Here is a 20,815-nt window from a genome sequence, read left to right as displayed (position 1 = left end):
TCTGCAGGAGTCCTGCAGTTTTTGCCATGCGTTCAGTCCCAGAGTGCTCCAAGAGAGAAAGAATAAGCTGATCCTAAAGGGACTGTTGAAGAAGAGGCCTTGGATTCTTCTCCCAGTGCTAAGTCTAAGTCATCCAAGTCTAAAAAGAGATCTCCAGCTCCGTCAGCTTCATCGGAACCTTCAGAGAAAGTCACAAAAATGGCATCGACCTCCTCGGCTTCACTGTTCTCGGGGCCGCAGGAGGTGTCGGTGTTGATGGAACCGGCGTCGGCTCCTATTATATTGGAACCTCTCTGGAGCTGATTGCCCAGTCTCAGACCAGTCTCTCCTGAGAGGAGATCTTGATCTCCCTCCCCATCCTCCAAATCCTCCAGGACCCTTTTGGATGTGGATGTTGATAGGGTGGTCCTGTGGCTCCTCCAGTCACCGGTTTTGTCAAAATTGTTTTCGGCTCCGGCCCAGTCGGCTCAGGAGCCTGTCCCGACCCCTGCTTCGATCATTCCTCTTCCGAGCGCATCTCTGTCTTCGGAGCAGCAGTGTTCCGCGCCGTGTGATGTTACTAGTCCGGTTCCAATGGCCCCTCCAGCTCCATCAGTACCGACATCGGCTCTGACGGCTCTGCCCTCGGGGTTTGGGACTCAGGATTCTTCAGTCGGTCCCAAGGGGGACATCTCGGGACATATTTCGGTTCCGAGTCTCCCTTTCGGTGCCTCGGCTCGGGGAATTTCGACTCCCATCATGGTCTCGGAGGCTGGCCGGTCCTCGGACTTGGGGGGGACCAGCCTTCGAGGCCATGCGGACTGCGCTGGCCAGATCGTCCGCTACATCAGGCGGATCGGTCACTCTGTCCCCCACCAATCCAGTGAGAGCATTTGATCACCACCTATCCATGGACAGCAGAGAACCAAGGCCTAGGGATACCCCCACGAGTGGTCACCAACTTTCTGAGGGCCCTTCAGAGTTCGTGCCTGAGGAGCCCCCTAGAAAGAAAACGTGCAAGAGGAAGCACATAGACTCCCAGGATGAGTCCCTCACCTCTGATACTGACCTCGAGGAATCGGAGGGGTCCCCCAAGTCATCCTCTGATGATGTTTCCTTCTCTGACATCCTGGAGATACTGAAGCAAAGAGGTGACTGGCCGTCCAAAGCCCCTTCCGAGGAGGAGTCGGTCTTCCTTAAGGCCTTTGGAGCTCAGCCCTCCACCTCCTGGATGTCCATGCCCTTCGACGAGCTCCTTGATTTAATTTGTCGAAGGGTGTGGGAAATCCCTGATTCTGTGGATCTTGTACCCAGGCGTCCCAACAAGTTTCTTTCTGCTCCCCAGGATAAGGAGTTCTTGTCCAAAGGAGTCCATGTAGATGCCATGGTGGTGGCGGCGGCGGTCACTCAGAAGGAAGTAGCAGAGACCTCTTCCTCCATCCATCCTCCTAACAAGGAGTCTAGGACCATGGACCGGTACGGGAAGCGTACCCTCTCGTCAGCAACCTTTACCTTACGGTCGCTGAACTATCTGTCTCATTTCACTCTGCTCCAGAGAGATCTCCTCAAGGAGTTAGGATATGCTCTTGCGGGTAACGTCCCTGAGGCGGTGGCCCAGACGGTTAATGCCCGGGTGTCTACCCTCAATTCCATTGTCAACTCCTCCATGCGGCTCATTTCGTATGCAGCTGAGGGAGCGAGTAGGGCAGCAAGCTCAGCAGTCACCCTTAGAAGGCAAGCCTGGCTGCGCCTGTGTCACTTTGTGGAGGCCTTCAAGTCTTCCTTCACTGGCGCCTCCTTTGATGGTTCTTCTTTGTTCGGAACCAAAGTGAAAGACACCCTCACCAGGTGTGAGCAAGAGGGAAAGACCCTGTCTGCCGTAGGGGTCCGTTTGACCCTGTCTGCCATAGGGGTCCCTTTTTCCCCTCCTTCTAGGCCTTACCCCAAGGCCCAGCGGGGTGGGAAGATGTGGTTCAAGAAATCACAGAGGTTTTTTCCTGCCGCACAAGGTGAGCCCCCCTCCAGAGGCAGAGGAGGGGGAGGTTATTCAGGGAGACGCCTCCCTAGAGGTAGAGGTGGCCCCTGCAATTTCGCGGCTCTCCCTACTCGTTCCTGAGGGAGTGCCTGACTGTGTTTATCCGGAGCCAGTCGGGGGTCGAATTTCATTATATCTGGAAGCCTGGAAAAGCATCACCCAGGACCCATGGGTATTACAAATAATTTCCGGAGGTTACCTCATTCCGTTTACATCAGTCCCCCCCCAATCAATCAGAAATATCCCAGACGTTCCACCCAGTCAAAGGGATCAAGCAGCCTTAGAGGTTTCAAAGCTGCTAGGAAAAGGAGCCATCCAGAGTGTCCCCTCAGACCAAATCGGATTATGGACTTACTCAAGATTCTTTTTGGTGCCAAAAAGAACAGGGGACCTGAGACCCATATTAGATCTCAGCCAACTAAACAACTATGTACAGAAGTCCAAGTTCCGTATGATCACACTACAATCGATTCTCCCATTGTTGGGAGAGGAGGTATGGATGTGCTCCATTGACCTCAAGGATGCTTACTACCATATAAAAATGGACAGGGCATTCAGGAGTCACCTACGCTTCCGGCTGGGAACCAGTCATTTCCAGTTTCGAGCACTGCCATTTGGTCTCACCACAGCCCCTAGGGTGTTCACCAAGTGTATGGCAGTGGTGGCGGCTCACTTGAGACATCAGGGATTCCAAGTGTTTCCGTATTTGGACGACTGGCTTCTTACTGCCCCCACCAGGCATCAAGTAGTCCAAACCAGGGATGCTACCATCACTGTGTCAACAGTTGGGCATAACACTAAATTGGGAAAAATTTGCTTTGTTGCCCTCGCAGCGTGTCACCTTTATAGGCGCAGAATTAGACACCATTCAAATGCGAGCATTTTTACCGCAGGAGAGGATCAGAATCTTACAACAACAAATACACATCCTGATGCCCCTGAGGAAAGCGAAGGCAAGATGGGTTCTCCAACTCCTGGGGACCGTGGCAGTAACAATTATGATGTTGGTCCCTCTAGCGAGATTGCACATGAGACTTCTCCAATGGCTTCTCTTTGTTCAATGGTCTCTCCAAAAATTTTCACTTTCTCACCCAATTTTGCTTACTGACAAATGCAAACAGGACCTCAGTTGGTGGCTTTGCACCAACAATTTGGACAGGGGAAGGCCCTTTGTTCCACCCATCCTGGTTGCCACAGTGACCACGGACGCCTCCCAGATGGGGTGGGGGGGCATTATCTTGGCAGGACAGTCCAAGGCACGTGGCAAGACCACGAGATACATCTGCATATCAACGTCTAGATATGAGAGCAGTGCTACTTGCTTTGCAGGCACTTCAGAGCTTTCTACCTCTGAGGACGATTGCAATATACTTGGACAACATGTCAGTATTGTGGTATCTAAACAAGCAAGGGGGAACCAGGTCTTACCTCATGTGCAGAGAGGCCATGCGAATGTGGCAGTGGGCAGTAACTTCCCACCGTTTTCTGGTGGCAACGCACATTCCGGGGAAGTCCAATGTGATTGCGGACAGGCTAAGCAGAGCTATTCTGATGCCTTATGAGTGGTTCCTGAATCGTCTAATTGCAGAACGAATCTTCAGCAGATGGGGTCAGCCTTGCTGCGACCTTTTTGCCAGCCCCCTCAATGCCAAATGTAGCAACTACTTCACACTGATCCCCCCACAGGGGGAGTCACCCAGGGACGCTCTGGTTCACGATTGGCCCCCTGGTCTGCTTTATGCTTTCCCTCCGTTTCTCTTGCTGTCGAAGGTGATTCAGAAAGCGCAATCCTTGGGAAGCAGAATGATTCTGATTGCTTCACACTGGCCTCGTCAAGTCTGGTTCCCTTTTCTTCAACCATACCTTGTGGACACTCCTTGGATTCTGGACCCTCAACCAGATTTACTGACACACATGTCGGGACAGTTCCACCCCTCTCTGATGACCCTCCAGTTGACAGCCTGGCTACTCCACTTCCGTCGTTAGTTAGGCTTCATAAATTTTCACCGAAAGTGGTTCACATTTTATTTTCCTCTCATAAGCCATCTACTAGGAAGATTTATTCCAGCAAATGGAAGAGGTTTTCTATTTGGGTGCATACCCAAGGAATTGATCCTTACACAGCTCCAATTGCTTCAGTCTTGGAGTTTTTGTCTATGCTCTTCCATCAGGGTTCCTCATCAGTTACCATCAAAGTTCAATTGGCTGCGATCTCTAATTTTCATGTGGTTAATGAGCCTAGTCTCATGGCTCATAGCCTCTGCAAGGCTTTCCTGAAGGATGCTGTGTTACTCCGTCCCCCGGTCTCCGAACTTATTATGCCCTGGGATCTCAATTTTTTTCTACAAGCCCTTACTTCACCACCTTTCAAGCCTACAGCTACCTGTGAATTGAAATTCTTGACTAGGAAAACAGCCTTCCTAACAGCAATCACTTTAGCAAGGTGAGTTTCAGAAATTCAAGCCCTCTCTATCAAACCCCCATACTTAATCTTCCATAAGGATAGGGTTTCTCATAGACCAAACCCTTCCTTTCTTCCTAAAGTGGCTTCCGTGTCTAATCTTAATCAGTCCATTGAGTTGCCTGTATTCTTTCCTCAATTTTCAAACAAGGCAGAATTTAAATTTCATCAATTGGATGTACACAGACAGTTACGTTTCTATCTGCACTGAACAAAAGATATCCGTAAGTCAGATCAACTATTTGTCTCCTTTTTGGAAAACAAAATTGGGTCCCCGGTCTCCAAGGTCACCATATCCAGATGGATATCTAGTTGCATCTCGTTCGCCTACCAAGCGGGAGGAAAAGATCTGCCATTTCCGGTCAAGGCTCACTCTGCTCGGGCTGTCTCTACATCTACAGCCTATCAGGCCAGATTGTCAATGGATGATGTATGTGCTGCAGCTACTTGGGCTTCTCCTCGCACATTTGTTTCTCATTATAAATTGGACGTGGTTTCTAGGGGCAGGTCGTCCTTTGGCTCCACAGTACTTAGGAGTATCTTCCTATGAGCCACCCAGGATGTAGGTGCTAGGGACGCTGTCCCACGGGTAAGAATGTAGGCGAGATAGGACTACATAACATCAGGGAGTTATGTACTCACCATAACGTTCGATGTATGTAGTCCATCTCGCCTCACATTCTTACTTACCCTCCCACCTTCCCCCTCCTGGAGGATCTGGAGGTTAGGGTTTTATTTACAGAGTTCCCTTTACTTTAGCTTATTCTTTTTATCTGGATGTTGTGTATGCATGGGGTATGAATGAGTATTGCAGCAAACTAGATCTGGGGATATGGAGCAGTGCACCATGGGATACCTGCTTAGCCCAGCCAGTAGAAGACTTCAAGCTAGAAAAGTTTGGCCGAGTCAGAGCCGATATTTGGCTCCAAACCCATGGGTAAGAATGTGAGGCGAGATGGACTACATACATCGAACGTTATGGTGAGTACATAACTCCCTGTTCAGCTAGGTAATGGTATAGATGCTCTCCCTTCATCCCCACTTTCTCATTTTCTCTTAGCCGAGGTGGAACTTAGCTTCTCATCTTCTCCATGTCTGTATGACTGTGACTCTCCTCTGAGTTGTAGCCTTAGTCCTTTTCTCTTGAGCAAGAAGGCTCTTGAACATGTTCATGCATCCCTTAAGTGCAAGCATTTAATCTTGCGTTGTAGATCACAGGTCAAGCATACACTGTGTGATGAAAGTGACTAAGCTTTTGCAGATTGGTCAACAATTCAGTATCCCTGATAGGGTATATCCCATAAGTGAGGAATACTGCAGTGGTGATCTAGTCAATCATTTTCTGTAATACTAAGCTCTTACACGATTGTACTATCTTTCTTTGAACAGGAAAAATCACTTTAACAATAAAACTTCTCTCCCTTCCTCTTCCCTTGTAGGGAACTTGTAGATCTTTTATCATTGTGATGTTTATTAAGTGTTTCTTTGTTCTGCCTGTACCCGTATTGTTTGACTCAACACTGTGTGGTTGTCTACCATAAGAACTTGCCCTTGTAGGGCTTACAGGATCAAGGAATCGGAGAGAAGACTACCACACTGCCCCTCTGATGTTCAGTGTCAGTGTCTTTATACATGTGAAACTACTCTGGTGTGATAGCACATAGCTAAAAAATCCAGCTTAGATATGGGAAGTAGAGGGTGGATGAGCCCAAGCATTATGATTAACAGGTACACTGATTTGTTTTAGAAGATCTGATGTCATGATATATAACTTACATAACTGTAGGAGGGTATTTGTTTTTCATTCTATCTAAGCTTGAATATATAGGATGACAGAGTTTGTAATATTAGAAAGTGCTGGAAGCGGAAGTATGAAAATTAAAGATGTCCTTCAAGAATGCAACTGCAGACATAACATGTGGGTTGTCCTGCCTCAGGCAGCCCTCGGTCGGCCGGATTCCAAAGTCTGGGTCCGACGTCGGCTGATGTCGCATTTCTCTCCGACGTCAGAGCGTCTGGAGTACATAAGCATCAGCTGACGCCATTTTCTTCAGTCTTTCTTGCCGCGCGGTGCCTGAAGCAGAAGCAGTTCACAAGTGCCGGTCGGTCATCTCCTGTATTCTACGATACCGAAGTCATCAAAAAAGCTAAGTACCCCGTTGGGGACCTTTTCTTGCCTCAGCCGATGTCAGAAATTACTGAAAAAGTTAGCAATTGTCTTTCTTGTGGTAAACAAATACCTCATAAGGATTTCCACTCTTACTGTCTCCCTTGCCTGGGCCCAGACCACAACGTCTCGGCCTGTGTAGCCTGTGCTCGCTTCAACAAGCGCACTCTCAGGCGCCGGGCGGAGTTCGCTGAAGATTTTTTCGGTGATAATTTTGCTTACACCATGCCATCGGATCTCTATTCTGTAAACAGTATAGTATATCGGATCGTGCTGTGGTTAGAATGGATGGCAACATGAAGTGGTTAGTAGGAGTGGTTGGAGATGGAATTCAGGGCATTACATGCAGGATATGGAATCCCATGTATTAATGAAAAGTGCTAGGAATTGGCATGAGTAGAGCGGTTTGGAATAAAAGCGAATGGTAAATTAGATTTATGGGAGTGACAAGGCAAAAAAAGAAAATAAAACAGATGTAGATATGTAAGTTAGAAGAGCGACTTAGATTGTTGAAAAGTGGGAATATAGCAAAGGGGGAAAAGGTGTTCATGCAGGAAATTGTAATATGTCAGACTGAACATGGAAATAGCAAAGAGAGGTGCGTGGTTGTGAATTAAAGCAGAAATGGTTGTGAAATTGTTATTGTGGAGAATAAAGGACCAGAAGGTTAAAGGATAGACTGATGGGGGAGGTAAGGATGTTTGTTTCTGTGTGTGTGATAGGAAGGGAGGATTAATAAGGATATTATAGAAGTATTTAAGTGTTTTCAGGAACTGTGTATGAAGGAAGAAAGTGAGGGTGGGTGTTGGATGCTGAAGAGGAGTTCTTGGTAATGAGGATAGAAATTAAATAAGAAGGTAAATATGTCTGATATTATAGACCCATAGGACTTTGTGCTGTGAATATAAAACAATTGGAGAGAGTATGAATAGCTCGTGTAGAGAGTTTTACCAATTTTGATGGGGAAAATACAAGTGTACGTTTGTGGCAGGTGGATCATCGGTGGAGTATTGAAAGACAATACATTTTGTAGATTTGGCAGAGAATGAAGGGGTGGAAAGGCAGGAGTGGACCTTGTGGGCATACTTAAAGTTTTTGATTGTGTTTCATGGGAGTGTGTAGAAATGGAGATGGTGATGGGACTACTGGACCAGTAATCAAGGAGCCTCAATCCTCACCACTGGCACCTGTGGGGGGGGACATTCACTGGGAAGATAACAGGTACACACAGTATTTCCAGATGCAGCTCTCTCCATCAAGTGTAATTTCCCTTAAGAGCACACAGAGACCACAGTCAGTCCAGGATGGTTTATCTCTCTTTCTACAGATCCCCAGTGAAACTCCCCACTGGCACAGCTATGGAGTTGAGATCTCAGCTGAGTGACCAAGCCAAACCTCCAGTACCCTCTTTGACCATCGCATCTCTGCCCAAGTAGCTGACACACTCACTCTTTGAGGTTTAATTTACACACACACCTGGGAAAGGCTGGCACAAGTTTACTAGCTATGCCTCCTTCTGCCTAGACTATAAGGTAGTTACCACTGCCACCAGTCACTACTTATCGGCTACTTTATGGCCCTTAAAAAGGGTGTGCAATTTTACTGTGTAATATTAATATTAATACAAATGGCTGTTTAACCAAGAGCAAGGCTGTTAGGAGTGGCCCACAGTGTCACCAAATATATATGCAAGTACACTCAAAACTTAAATACCTCTACACAGTTCAGCCACAGTGAAAGGTTTAAATATATTTAATAATAAAAGAATAAGACAATGCTAACTATATATTCACAGTGACATCAGAGTTCAAAACCACAGGAAATAGTAAAATAACATGGCAGTACAGGCTCTCACAAATAAAGAAAAACAAAATCTAAATTAAACTTCGCTGTATTCTTGACTATAAGCAAGTTACTATACCCTAATAGCTAACTTAGAGTAAGGCTGATATGGTGAATGATTCTTGTTGTCAGATCCAAGGCAGAATGCAGAATGCCCTGTCTCACTCAGAGACTTCTCAAAATAATATCTAAAATACTACTACTGGGATTGCTTGCAGAATGACGACATTTGTGGTCATCTGACTTCATCCCAGGCAATCCTCCCACTGCTGGAAGCTGGCAGTATTTAGCATCTACCTGTAAAAATACTCATGCAAGGGTTTTTGCTCAGACCTTTGCTGGAAGTCATAATACAATTGCATTCCTCCTTGCTTACAAAGTAACAATTAGTTCACCCTAAAGACAATACAGAAATCTTCCTAATACAGACTTTGTGTCTCTAGCTGCATTTAAACTGTTTTATGACCTAGCCTATAAAGTAATGTAATTTCAGATATTTTTCTAAAGTTTGCTGGACTGAGGTTAACCCTCCAGTTTCCTCTGTTAAAACATGTACATTTAAACAGTTACAGTAGTGCATATGCATCACACTGTGGATACGTTTTAAGCACAAGCATTTTGCAAATACCTTTTAAACAGAAACATCTGTACAGAGCAGTTTCATGTACACATGACACGCATTTCTAATACTTTTCTAACACAAGCATCTTATATAAATTAGTTTGATATTCACAAATGACATACAATTATTTACAAAATTCCAGCTAGCTTTGTTGGCTGTACCCCCTTTTGTCACAATGGGAAGGAGCTTTGTATGCAGGAGTTAAAACTGCATACTGTTTTCAGGTTATTTATTAAAGCAGATTTCTTAAATAAGGTCTGTATGGAGAGATTCCCTTATTTTTGTTAGTGCTGAGAGTTTGGTACAAAAAACACAGCTTTGAGAGGAAGAGGCCGAAAAAGTGTTGTTTGTTTGTTGTATTTGTATGTTGTTTTTAGGAAATTTAAGTGAACAGCTCCCAGAAAGTTTAGATTTATTTCAGAAATTGTGGCAGTATTCAGTCAAGAGATTTCATTGTACTAAGTCTGTAGTTCTAAGAATAGGGAGTAAAGGTGGATGTATGTTGAGATTTTTTTTTGAGTCTTTATAGAAGATAAGTATTTAGGTGTACAGATAGACTTCAAAAGCAAAAAGCAGAGAGGAAAACTGGAGGAATTTAAGGGATAAAACGGGGACGATATTACATAAATAAGATGGGTAGTTTAATACATTGAGGGAAAATTAAGATAGTATAGGATTTGGTACTGCAACATGTAAGGTTTTTGGGATGCCACATAAAGGTAACCCTGCAGGTGAAGGGTGTTTTGTGAGATGCACAAAAGATGTGATAGATTTATTTGAAGAGGGATAAGGGCCGTTTTGCAAAAGGTAGATTGAGGACTGATTTTTCAAGTTGCAACTGTTAAGGCACAGCTGTTAGTGCTGTTACCTCACAGCAAGATTTTTTTCTGGTTTAGTTTTTGGCTGGGGTGCATTCTGTGTGAAATTTGCATGTCCTTGTGTTCACATGGATTTTCTCCAAGTGCTCCTGTTTCCTCCCACGTTCCAAAGACTTGCAGTGGGTGGACTGGATACACTAAATTGGTCATAGGTGTGTGTATACATTTGTTAGGGATGAACAACAGCTGTAGGACTAGCCACCTGATATTATAAACACTGGCTCTAGTTGATTGCACCGTTGAAGTGACATCCTGACCTCGTGTGGAAAAATGGGAGAAAGGGGGTTGTGGTTGGATGGATAGAGCGATTGTTGGATTATTGCAAGAAATTAAAGAACTGGGGTGGATTAGGTAGGCGTGACATTGGATAGATATTGGGAGGGCCCATATGTTGAAATTGAGAAGGCTACAGACGCTTGGGTAGCCAGGTATTTAGGACTATGTTCAGAGAAGTGGGGCAGTAGTAAGTTGTGGAACATCTGGATAGATAGTGATAGTTCAAAATGAGATGGGAAAGGATGTGAATGTACAGAGTTGGGGATTTAAAGTAGGAAGAGTCTGGAAAGTGATTAGAGTTTGAGGATATAAACACGTTTTGGGTGGGTAAGACAGATTGGTTATTTTTAGGGTGTTGAAAGCTGAGATTATGAGGAAGGAGAGGATATGGTTACACAGGATGGAGAGAAAGGGAAGGTAGAGGGAATTCAAGATGTTGAAGTATGGGTAAAGGTGAAAATGGTCGGATGGAAATGATGTATTGACAGTTGGTGGGAATTGGCCACAGATGATGCTGTGGTAGGGTTGTTAGATCAGTGGGAATGAGAAAATGAAGTTTGAAGACATGAGGTTTTGGAAAGCTGTTTGGCTGATAGTAGGGTGACTAAGTGAGACCCGTAGGGGATGTATATGATAGGAGCAAGTGCATTGATGGCATCGGATGCCTTTTAGGACTTTTAAAGCGTGGTGGAATCCATTGAAACAGTACTGAAATTTGATGAGGAGAGTGCAGGACAATTGCATATGTGGTGGTCTTGTAAAGAGTTGAGGGATATTTGGAATAGTGTTGGATTAGGATGTGGAGAAGTTTTTTGGATGGCAGTTCCTAGTACTTGGCCATTCTGTCTTTGATGCGTGTCCTAAGGAACAGGTTTGGGCATGTGAGTAGGGAAGGTACAGATGATAGTTGCATAGTCATGAAAAGGTGGTGTATTGGGTAAATGTATGGTTAATGAGGCAAATCCGAATGGGCAGTACATGGGTCTTTATGAGATGGAGTGGGTTACGTTGGCTGTGGTGCTTTGGGTATAGAGAGTAGAGTGAATGGGGTAGCAGTGACAGTGCTAGTGGTAAGGGTATAATTTTGGATAGTTGTTGGAGAACAAAACTGAGATAAATTGTATTTGTTTTTATATGTACCTTTAAGAGTTTTGAGTAGTGGTTGAGTTTGATTTAGAGAGTAATGAGGAAGATATAATGTGTTTAATTGGAAGTGGCCTTTGAAAATTGTGTGTATATTATAACGATAGTCATATTGATAGGGTAAAGTTGGGGGTTGAATGTATTGCACTGCATGGTTTAGTTAATTGTGTTTATTGGTATGATTGAATTATGATAATTGAGAAAACAAAAAAGAATAAAGATAAAAAGTCAATTCTACAAGGCAGTTGTTAATTTATATTGCCATAACTAAGGATATAACATCTAGCTCCTTCCTTGTTGGGTCTTATGGTTAGATTCGTCCTTTACATCAGTCACAGTCTGTCAGCATTTCTTAGAAGGCTGTACACTTTTTCATGCAAGCTTAGCGATGGTGTATGCTGTGATGTCTTATACCAACTTCTTGTGTGTGACTAGACTTTGTCTGCCAGTTCTTTTCTGCGGCTTACACAGTAAGGATGTCTGACTTGATGGATATTGGTGAAAAGTTTCTACACACAGTATCTAGCTTTAATTTGACTGTGTCTTTGCGGTAAGAACATTATTAGTTAGGACTTGCACTGTCTGTAATTTGTTGAGGAGGGGTGCAAAATCAAGCACTGCCACAAGTGGCAGCATTTCGGTCCTGTCAACCTAAAACATCAAAGAGCTGCCTTGACACCAGGAGAATAGTCATAATTAAGAGGTTGTTTCACAGAGATCAGCAGGGCTGGACCTTTGTCTGTAGTCTTGGGACACTGCTGGGCCATTGTCACAAGGATAAAAGTTCAAGAGGTAGATGTGAACCTAGGTCTTTTGGAGGTAAGTCCATTAGTTAGCATCCTTCCAGGTCATACAGGTGCTGAACTCATCCTTTGTATGGTGAGGCCTAAGCCTGTGCCATGCCTTTGTGTCATCAAACGATAAGGTGCCTGGGGGAGCTGCAAACCTGTCTTGCACCCTTGTGTGGTGCATTCCAGAGCAGCAGCAATTCCTAATCCCTGTTATTTAAGATGAAGTGTAAGAGTGACAGGCCTGATTCTGAGACATGATCTCTCCAGTTATTGGGCCACTTGTCTGAGATAATTAAAACTTGAGGGGTCTTAACCCATACTTGTCATAATCTATTGGCCTGGGTAGGGGGCATCACTGGATCATCCTGCACATCTTTTATTTACTTATTTATTTATTTTTAATTATTAACTTTTTTTTTTTTAAATTACAAAATACCTTTTTATTAACACACAGCACTTGGAGTACCAAGTATAAATAATGTCCATAGTCAGTTACAAAAACAACTAAAAAAAAGCCATTGATGCCTCCAAGCAGAGTTAGAAAAACAAAATTGTTCTGAACTCATCAGTGTAAAATGTAAGGCTGTGCCCTAGCAGGATCCCTAAATACTTTAAATTAGTACACATCACAGTAAATGTTAATAAAAACTACTAAATGTAGTAGAAAAAGTGTAATAAGAAAATCTCTCAGAAATTAAAGAACCATTTCAGCGTTTAGGGACATCCAGTAACCAAGAAAAGGAGTAATATTAGAAAAATCAGCTAGTGTAATGCTGTACAGGTACATTCTCTAAACATGTGACACAACATAGATTAGCACTTGTATGTGTCTGTTATCACTTTTTTGTTTTGCATCTTGAGGTAGAACTGCAGATCTAAGAAGCTGGAACCTACACTGTTGCAGGTAAACCAACCCCTAAACCTGAATGGACTTTGCCTGCTCAGCATTCATAAGTACAGATTTAATAAAGAACCTTTAGTCTTGAGACCTCTGTATCCGGAAAGTGTGTTCTGGGTAGCCATTTACATAATATGAGCAGGTCTAAACTGATGGTGGGAAGAGGCTACTGTCCAGTTGATACCCTTGCGCTAGAAAGAGACTTATCATCCACAGATGGAGGTTTAATGGATTTCTGTTAATTTAGTTGTAGCTATCTTTGATGGAGAAAAACTTCTTGAGAGGTGAACACGCTAGCAAACTTGCAGTCACACACTACCAGTTTTGTCTTGCATGTGAGGATTTGGAGTCTTGCTTGGTTAGCGTCTTTGAGGAATAGGACACCCCCCAGAGGTTGAACTGTTGAAGACATGGGAGAATACAGCTTGTTGCAGAAGGACAATAGTGGATGCATTCGTTGAGCAAGAGAGATTTGTGTACCATTTCGTAACATTCCTTGTGATTCCATGCTATTGCAAGTAAAATCTATGGTTAGAATTCCAGGAAATACTTGAGATAAAAATGACATGATCGTGTCTAAATTTTTTCAGCAATTTTATTCTAAATTGGAGTCAAGTCAATTAGTCAGTTTCCTTCCAGGTCATACAGGTGCTAGAGTACCATTACTTAGGTTCATAGGTGAGTAAAAGGCTAATGGCCTTAGAGCCTTTACAAGCCTAGCCCATAGGATAGCCCTGGCATCGTGCTGCCTGACATTAGTTTTTAGTGCCTGTATCTACCAGAGCCACTGAAGTGATTCCCGGGGGAAAATTTTGTATTTCCCATCCACTCGTCAAGATTTCTCTTGAAGAGGGCTAGTGAGGTGCTCTTCTTGACATGTAAAGGAAGTCTATTCCAGAGTATGGGCAGTATCTGGGTTAAGAACCTATCCCTCCAGCATGTTCTATTAATTGAGGTAATAAGGTTGAGGTCTCTGGAGCGTGTGGTGCAGAGGGATTGGGATTTCTTTAGATGTAGCACATCTAACAGGGCTGGGTCAGACATGGTTTTGTAAGTCAAGCATATATTGCCTCCGAGTAAGCGATGTGAGACAGAGAATAACTGGAGTTTTGTTTTGGTCTGTCTGCATAGGACATGTGTTTAAGGCCCAGTATCCTGTTTGTGAGGTACTTTTGTGGTCTCTACAATTGTTGCAGGTGTCTGGTGAGGTACATGCCAAATGGGACATTGTACTCTATGATTGGTCTTCTGAGGGAGGAGTAGAGCGAGAGACAATGACCTACTTCTTCTTGGATGCGAAACCCTTATTAATGAGATGTGCCACATAGAAGGACTTTCTGATCACAGTGGCTTATGTGGTGGTCAAAGGAGAGGTTGCTATCAACTTGTGTTCCCAGATCTCTTATGACGCCTTCAGTGTTCAGTGGTTTGCCATCAGCGTGGTAATTCATGCGCCCTGAGTTTTTTTCAAAGGGGATGACAACACATTTTTTGGCATTGAGCTTAAGGACATGGTTTTGGCACCAATCGTTGGTCTCTGTGAGGCCTTTATGTAGGATGTCTACATCACTTGGGGGGGGGGGTTAATAATGTCTCCCAGCTTGCAGTCGTCTGCAAACTTGGGACCCAGGACCAACCCCTGTGGGACTCCACTTGTGAGTGGTCGGCAGTCTGACTTGGAGTCTGCTACAAACTACAAATTACCAAACTCGTACGTACAGAGAGGATCCCACTTGTTCAGTTAGTACTCTGGCTTTTCAGCTACAGGGGTTAGGCATAATATATGAACTGTGATCTGTTGCCCATAGTTAAGATCTGAACCTGTTACAGTGGCCATTTTATGTTATCTGAGTATATCTCTCAGGTGTCCTGAATTTGGCAGAAAGTACTAAATTTCTACATAAAATAAGATGTGGCCTCGAGATTCTGAGTGGCACTTATAAATTACGATTTTAAAACTTGCTTTTGTGGTGCAGCTGCAGCTTTAAGGAAAGATTTTTTGACGTGCAGTTAGATGGCAGATTACACCGCATTATAAAGCAAGATCCACTTGAGACAGAACAGTAAAAAAAAAAAAAGTGCACATGTATTCGTAGCTTAAAACTGAAGTGAAATTCCACTGATGGTTGCATGTTTTTTAATATGTATGAGACTTCTGATCCAAGTGCACAGCTACTGAACTTAAGTAATGCAATTTTATATGGTAAGAAGCTACCAGAGAATGGTAGGAAATGTAATTTTTCATAGGTTGTTGTGTCTTTTGGCTTTTCCCAGTTAGGGGTCGCCACAGCAGAACTCCGGTCCGCTAATGATTGGCAGTAGATTTTTACGTGCCGAGTTGCCGGCCCTGACGCACAACCTTCAATGATGGTATGCCCATTCATGCATGTCTCCATACAGAAGACGCTCTAGCTGAGAATCGAACAGGACAACATCTTACTGTGAGGCGACAACGCTACTGCAGCATCACCACCGCAGTTCCAAACTCCACCACAGTTCCAAACTCCAAAACTGCAGATTCAGGTTCCATTCACTCTTGTTAGATTATGATGAAAGGAAGTTTTGAATTGCCACCATTGACATAGAGATTCATCTGTGGTGTTTTTTTTTTAACCTCTAAATGTTTTTCCCTAGTGTTTTAATGTTGTTTTCATCATGTAGGCAAGGCAGTAAACTCCAAGTAGATGACGGAATTCAGAATTTTTATTGTTTTGTAAGACTGTCCCCAAATGGATACTATTTATCTGGGAAAAAGTACTTCTGCACTTCCCAGATGCTGATGGCATTATACCAGTGTTTTTGTTTTATGTAAGTTACCATTCTGTTGAAATGCTAGCAGTACACCAGTTATGAGGTATTTGTAGCTTCTAACTATTTTATCGCAGTAGCTGAAATATGTTTGTGTATTATAGCTCCTTCTGGCCAGAATCCTCTGAATATTGTCCTATTGGTTGATATCCTGTGAGTATCGAAGTTGTCCCGTAGGTATCTTCCATGGCTCTTCATGCTACTATTGTTAGACTTAGACCTGTCTGCTGTTTCTTTGATTTTTTCCACCTGCAGTATATTAAGGCATCACACTTGCCACTTTCCATTTCTTAGGCACTTTTGGATTAGCTAGTGTATGTTTCTAAGTTGATTGGGAGTGCTACAGTATATTGTCCTGCTTATGAAACCTAATGTATGGGGTACGGAAAGAGAAACTGAATTCAAATACAGTTTGCGAAGCAGACAGACATTAAAAGTAATTGTCATTCTGTGGTGTTATGAACAACTGTTTTAAGTTTGCTTTTATTGATGGTTTTGACTGTAACTGTGTACTTTGCGAGATTGCTGTTACGGTGGAAGAGAGTGGGATTTAGCATGATGCATCATTTTGCTTATATGGCCTGAACAGAAGGTGACTGGTGTGAAAATTGAATGAAAATTCTGAGGGGAGTAAGGAGAAATTTACACTTTGCTCTTTGTAGAATCATTTTACAGGTTGTAGAGGTCTCATTATTTTGTTTCTAAGCCTTACAAAATGTGTAGCTCAGTTTGGTGGTACAAATCTAACAGAATCATGTCTTTAAACTATTGCTATGTTTTGCCCTCAGTTTATTATCTCACCTTTTTACCAGTGAAGCCAAAATGCATTAATAATTTTCATATGCCCACTTATGTTAAGATGATCGGTGTGCCTCCCTCTTTTGCTTTGCTGCTGCACTTGACTGACCGTCTGCTACTTTACTTTTAGTGCCAACAAGCTGATGTTGAATGGAAGTTTGAGGAACATTTTCAGGAATCCAGTACATATGTATAGTGTTTGCACCTTGCTGTGCTGTGTTGTAATGAAAACTGGGTGATAATCATATTTCAGATTTAGCTGATGAAATTTGTGTTAGTCTTATTTGTTAGTGCATGCATATGGCATACTTGCTTATTTATTTATTTGTATTAGCTGAGATGGACCATGGAGCCTGAGGTTTATGGCCATTTTTCAGACTAAGCCCATGAGTACTGTCTGATAAAGACAGTCACACAGTAGACGAACAGAGGCTGAGGCCATCAAACCCAGAGGGTAGGAAGCACCTTGGCTGAAAGCTTTTTTTTCTATACTGACATGTCATCTCATAATAAAATATTTATATATTGCATCATTTTTAAGCCATGGTGGGGCAGTGGTAGCGTTGTTGCCTCACGGCAACAGGTTCTCCTGTTCGATTCTCGGCTGGAGCGCCTTCTGTGTGGAGTCTGCATGTCCTCCCCGCAGTTGAGTGGCATTCAAAAAGACATGCGTAGAATGGGCGTGCCTTCGTTGAAGGTTGGGCGTCGAGCTGGCACCTCGGCACCCGAAAAAATCTACTGCCAATCAGTAGGGGACCGGAGTTCCACTGTGGCGACCCCTAACCGGGAAAAGCCGAAAGAAGAACAACAATAAACATATATTGCATCATTTTTGTCACCTTTTTTTTAAACCTGTGTTTCTGAAGGTAAGATATCCCATGATTCTGTTGAAAGTGTGAGGAGTTATGATCAGCATGCAGATTTTATGCTAATTGTGTCCAGATTTTTTTATTTGGGTGTACCTACTTTTCAAGAGCCCTTGTCCAGATTTCTGATGTCTGCAGGTTGAGAGGTATGTGTGTGAGTAATATAAAAGTGCAGTTACTTCTTGAAGTCCAGCCTGAATAAGTTTACTAGCTGCACAATATTATCAGCTGTATATTTATTATTAGTAACTTGCTCTTCATTGGGAAACTGAGGTCTGCAGTCTTATAATAAATAGATGATATGTGTATTCTCATACAGTGCTAAAAATATCTCACTTCATGTTTACATATCTGCACAGTCACACACTGTGCTGAAATTTGTCAGATGTCATGTTGCTGGGTTCTCCTTAGCAGAAATAAGTCTTTTGCATGTTTAGTGTCTTGTACACAATGTGGTTGTTTAAAAAAACATTGTTTTATTTAATTCCACTTGATTTTCCATCCTATACTTTTCAGTAGACAGGTTGTGGCAACAATTGCTCAATGCATTACGCATTACAGATCTGTGTATAACAACCATACCTTTTGAAATAAACAACACTGAAATAATACATGACACCGATGATAATATTACAGTGACCAGTGGCCACAGTATCTTGTCAAAAACTAACTACTAATTGCAGTGTGATGTATTTATTTCTTGTGCACAATTAACTTTTTTATTAATAATCTTAACAGTAAACAATAAATGGGCATGCCATTGTGCCTATTTTGTATTATCATTCTGGTCTGTTTTCATTAAGTTATTTAGTGGTCTTTTAGGCAATGTTTGATCCAGCTTGACTTGAAAGTCTCACTGAGAGAGCTAACAGATTAGAGAACCTAAAACTTGAGATAAATTTTAGTAGTGAAAAAATGGAACTTATTTTATTCCTTGCCTTCCAGGATAATTGAGTAAACTTCTTTTTACAGTTGGAGAAAGTCATTTATTAATTTCATTCATAAATAATCTTGAATAAATATGGAAAGTAGAAAATGTCAACCTGTGTCTATTGCACTTGGGTTTGTTTTAGGCTGGTATGTATATGCTTGAAAATGGAAACTGTACACCATTTCCTTTTACTGCCTTGACACATCCTAATGAAGCTTTGGCAGTTTCTACCATTATTGTCCAACTTGCTTAAAAGGATAGTGTTAAGGAAGCCTTGGCCCCATCAGGTAGGAAGAGAGGTTCTGCTGAGCTAATTCCTAGGTCATTTAACAGGTTCTCCTTAATTGATGTTTACTGTGCTGCCTAAAGTTGACTTGCTGCTTGTCACTTGAAGTGACTGTGTTTCATGACTTCCAGCAGTTGTTAGGGTATGTCCATCATAGACTGCAGTCATTGTTACCCCCTGAGTCATTTTATTTATTGAGTGGTCTGCTTTGTTGCAACCTAGACTTGCACCCCCATAACTTCTGCCTTGTAATGAGATGCAGTGTCGTATTAAGGGAAAAAGCAAATAATTGAGGCGTAAAGGCTTTCTAAAAAGTCTGGGAAAGCTTACGCATAAATGTCTTATTTTCATACTGAATTTTTCAGCAATATACAGTGTCAGCTTTAAGGCAGGCGGAGATGGAGGCCTGACTGTGACCTTTATGACCCTCATCTGATTAGTGGCTCAGGCACTGAAACAGCCAACCAAGGGAGGGAGAGGATTAAAGAGGGCATGTATTTCACAGATTGCCTCTTCTGCAGTTTCCACCACTGTATAGAAACCAAAGATCCTATGTTTGTAGAGGTGTTGGTAGTCATGCTAAGATCAGTTATTACCCTTTAGAAGACCATGTTGTTTTTTCTTTCGGCTTTTCCCGGTTAGGGGTCACCACAGCGGAACTCAGGTCCGCTAATGATTGGCAGTAGATTTTTTTATGGGTGCCGAGGTGCCAGCTCGATGCCCAACCTTCAACGAAGGCACGCCCATTCTATGCATGTCTTTCGAATGCCACTCGACCGCGGGGAGGACATGCAGACTCCACACAGAAGGCGCTCCAGCTGAAAATCGAATGGGAGAACCTCTTGCTGTGAGGCAACAATGCTACCGCTGCACCACCGCGGCTTACCCTTTAGAAGAGCATATGGAAGGGATTGCTCTGATTAACCAGATGGGTGGCAGGCATTGGGGCAGAAAATTTAAAAAAATGCATAATAGGTAACATAAATGATTGCAGTATTTATACAATTCATGTGTTTTTCCCCCAAAATATTGTGTGTGTGTGTGTGTGTGTGTGTGGGGGGGGGGATGAAAAAAAACCCACTAGTATTTGGTAGTAATGTTTGGCAAGAAAAGTTTGTTCCATTTCATTTAAACATACATTTTTGAAAGCAAGTATAACTTGATACTTTCTGTTTCTTAGAGCTGGCCGCTGTCGCCCTGGAATCTGTTTTCATTTATTTAGCAGGTTACGCTTCCAAAACATGCTTGAATTTCAGACACCAGAACTTTTGAGGATGCCTTTACAGGTGAGGAAGCATATTTAGTATCTATATTAACTTGTGATACTTGACTGAACTAGTTCAGCAAAAGGTCATCATTGCTAAAAACAGTACTACCTTTCTTTGTTGCATTACGTGAAGGTAAAGTACATTAGGTTACATGATTGTTTGGTTTGTTTGATTCTTCTCCGAGAAGTGGGAGTAGAAGTAAAAAAGCTTAGTGGGTTGTTGCGAATGGTGTCAGTTGTGTGTTGTTGAAACTTATTAGATGTTTTCCAGTCTGTCACTTTGCTTTCTGTTTGTTGCTGGTGACCATTTTCTTTACTTTTGAATGTAATTATCAGCAGACTTCTGTTAATAGGGAATACATTATGCTTTCTTACTTGAGTTTATTATTTGTATGTCTGTAGGAATTATGCTTGCACACAAAGCTTCTTTCACCATCTAATTGCACAATTGCGGACTTCTTGGCTAAAGCTCCAGAACCTCCACCAGCTCTGATTGTTAGAAATGCTGTGCAAACACTCAAGGTTGGTATTCAGATTTAAAATTTGATAACAAGGGCTTGAAAATGTTTCTCTTTTCTGGGTATTATGGCACTTTGTGTCTTATGATAAAATAGTATTTACTGATCATGATAAAATGTACATCACTTTAGAAGACAGAATTTTTTGTGTAAAGCTTCATATGATCATGTTTTAATTTGCTGGATTTAGCATTTCTGAACTTGCTGCTCACTAGATAGTCTAGGTATCCAGTGAGTAACTGAGGCAAC

The 20,815-nt window shown here is 42.7% G+C and overlaps 1 protein-coding gene across 1 annotated transcript in view; it reads left to right on the top strand.

Moving 5' to 3' along the window:
• The window catches only part of YTHDC2 (YTH domain containing 2), a 1,963,388-nt gene that overhangs the window by 1,332,059 nt on the left and 610,514 nt on the right, over positions 1-20,815 (top strand). The window contains exons 21-22 of the mRNA XM_044059160.1: positions 19,962-20,067; positions 20,451-20,570. Of these exons, the coding sequence (XP_043915095.1) occupies positions 19,962-20,067; positions 20,451-20,570 (226 nt within the window). The remainder of the gene's footprint in view (positions 1-19,961; positions 20,068-20,450; positions 20,571-20,815) is intronic.

Source organism: Protopterus annectens, chromosome 17.part0 (assembly GCF_019279795.1).
Source record: "Protopterus annectens isolate FY-2018-M chromosome 17.part0, PAN1.0, whole genome shotgun sequence".
Taxonomy (NCBI): domain Eukaryota; kingdom Metazoa; phylum Chordata; order Ceratodontiformes; family Protopteridae; genus Protopterus; species Protopterus annectens.
Note: the sequence above shows the minus strand (reverse complement) of the source record. Positions and strands in the feature narration are given on the sequence as shown.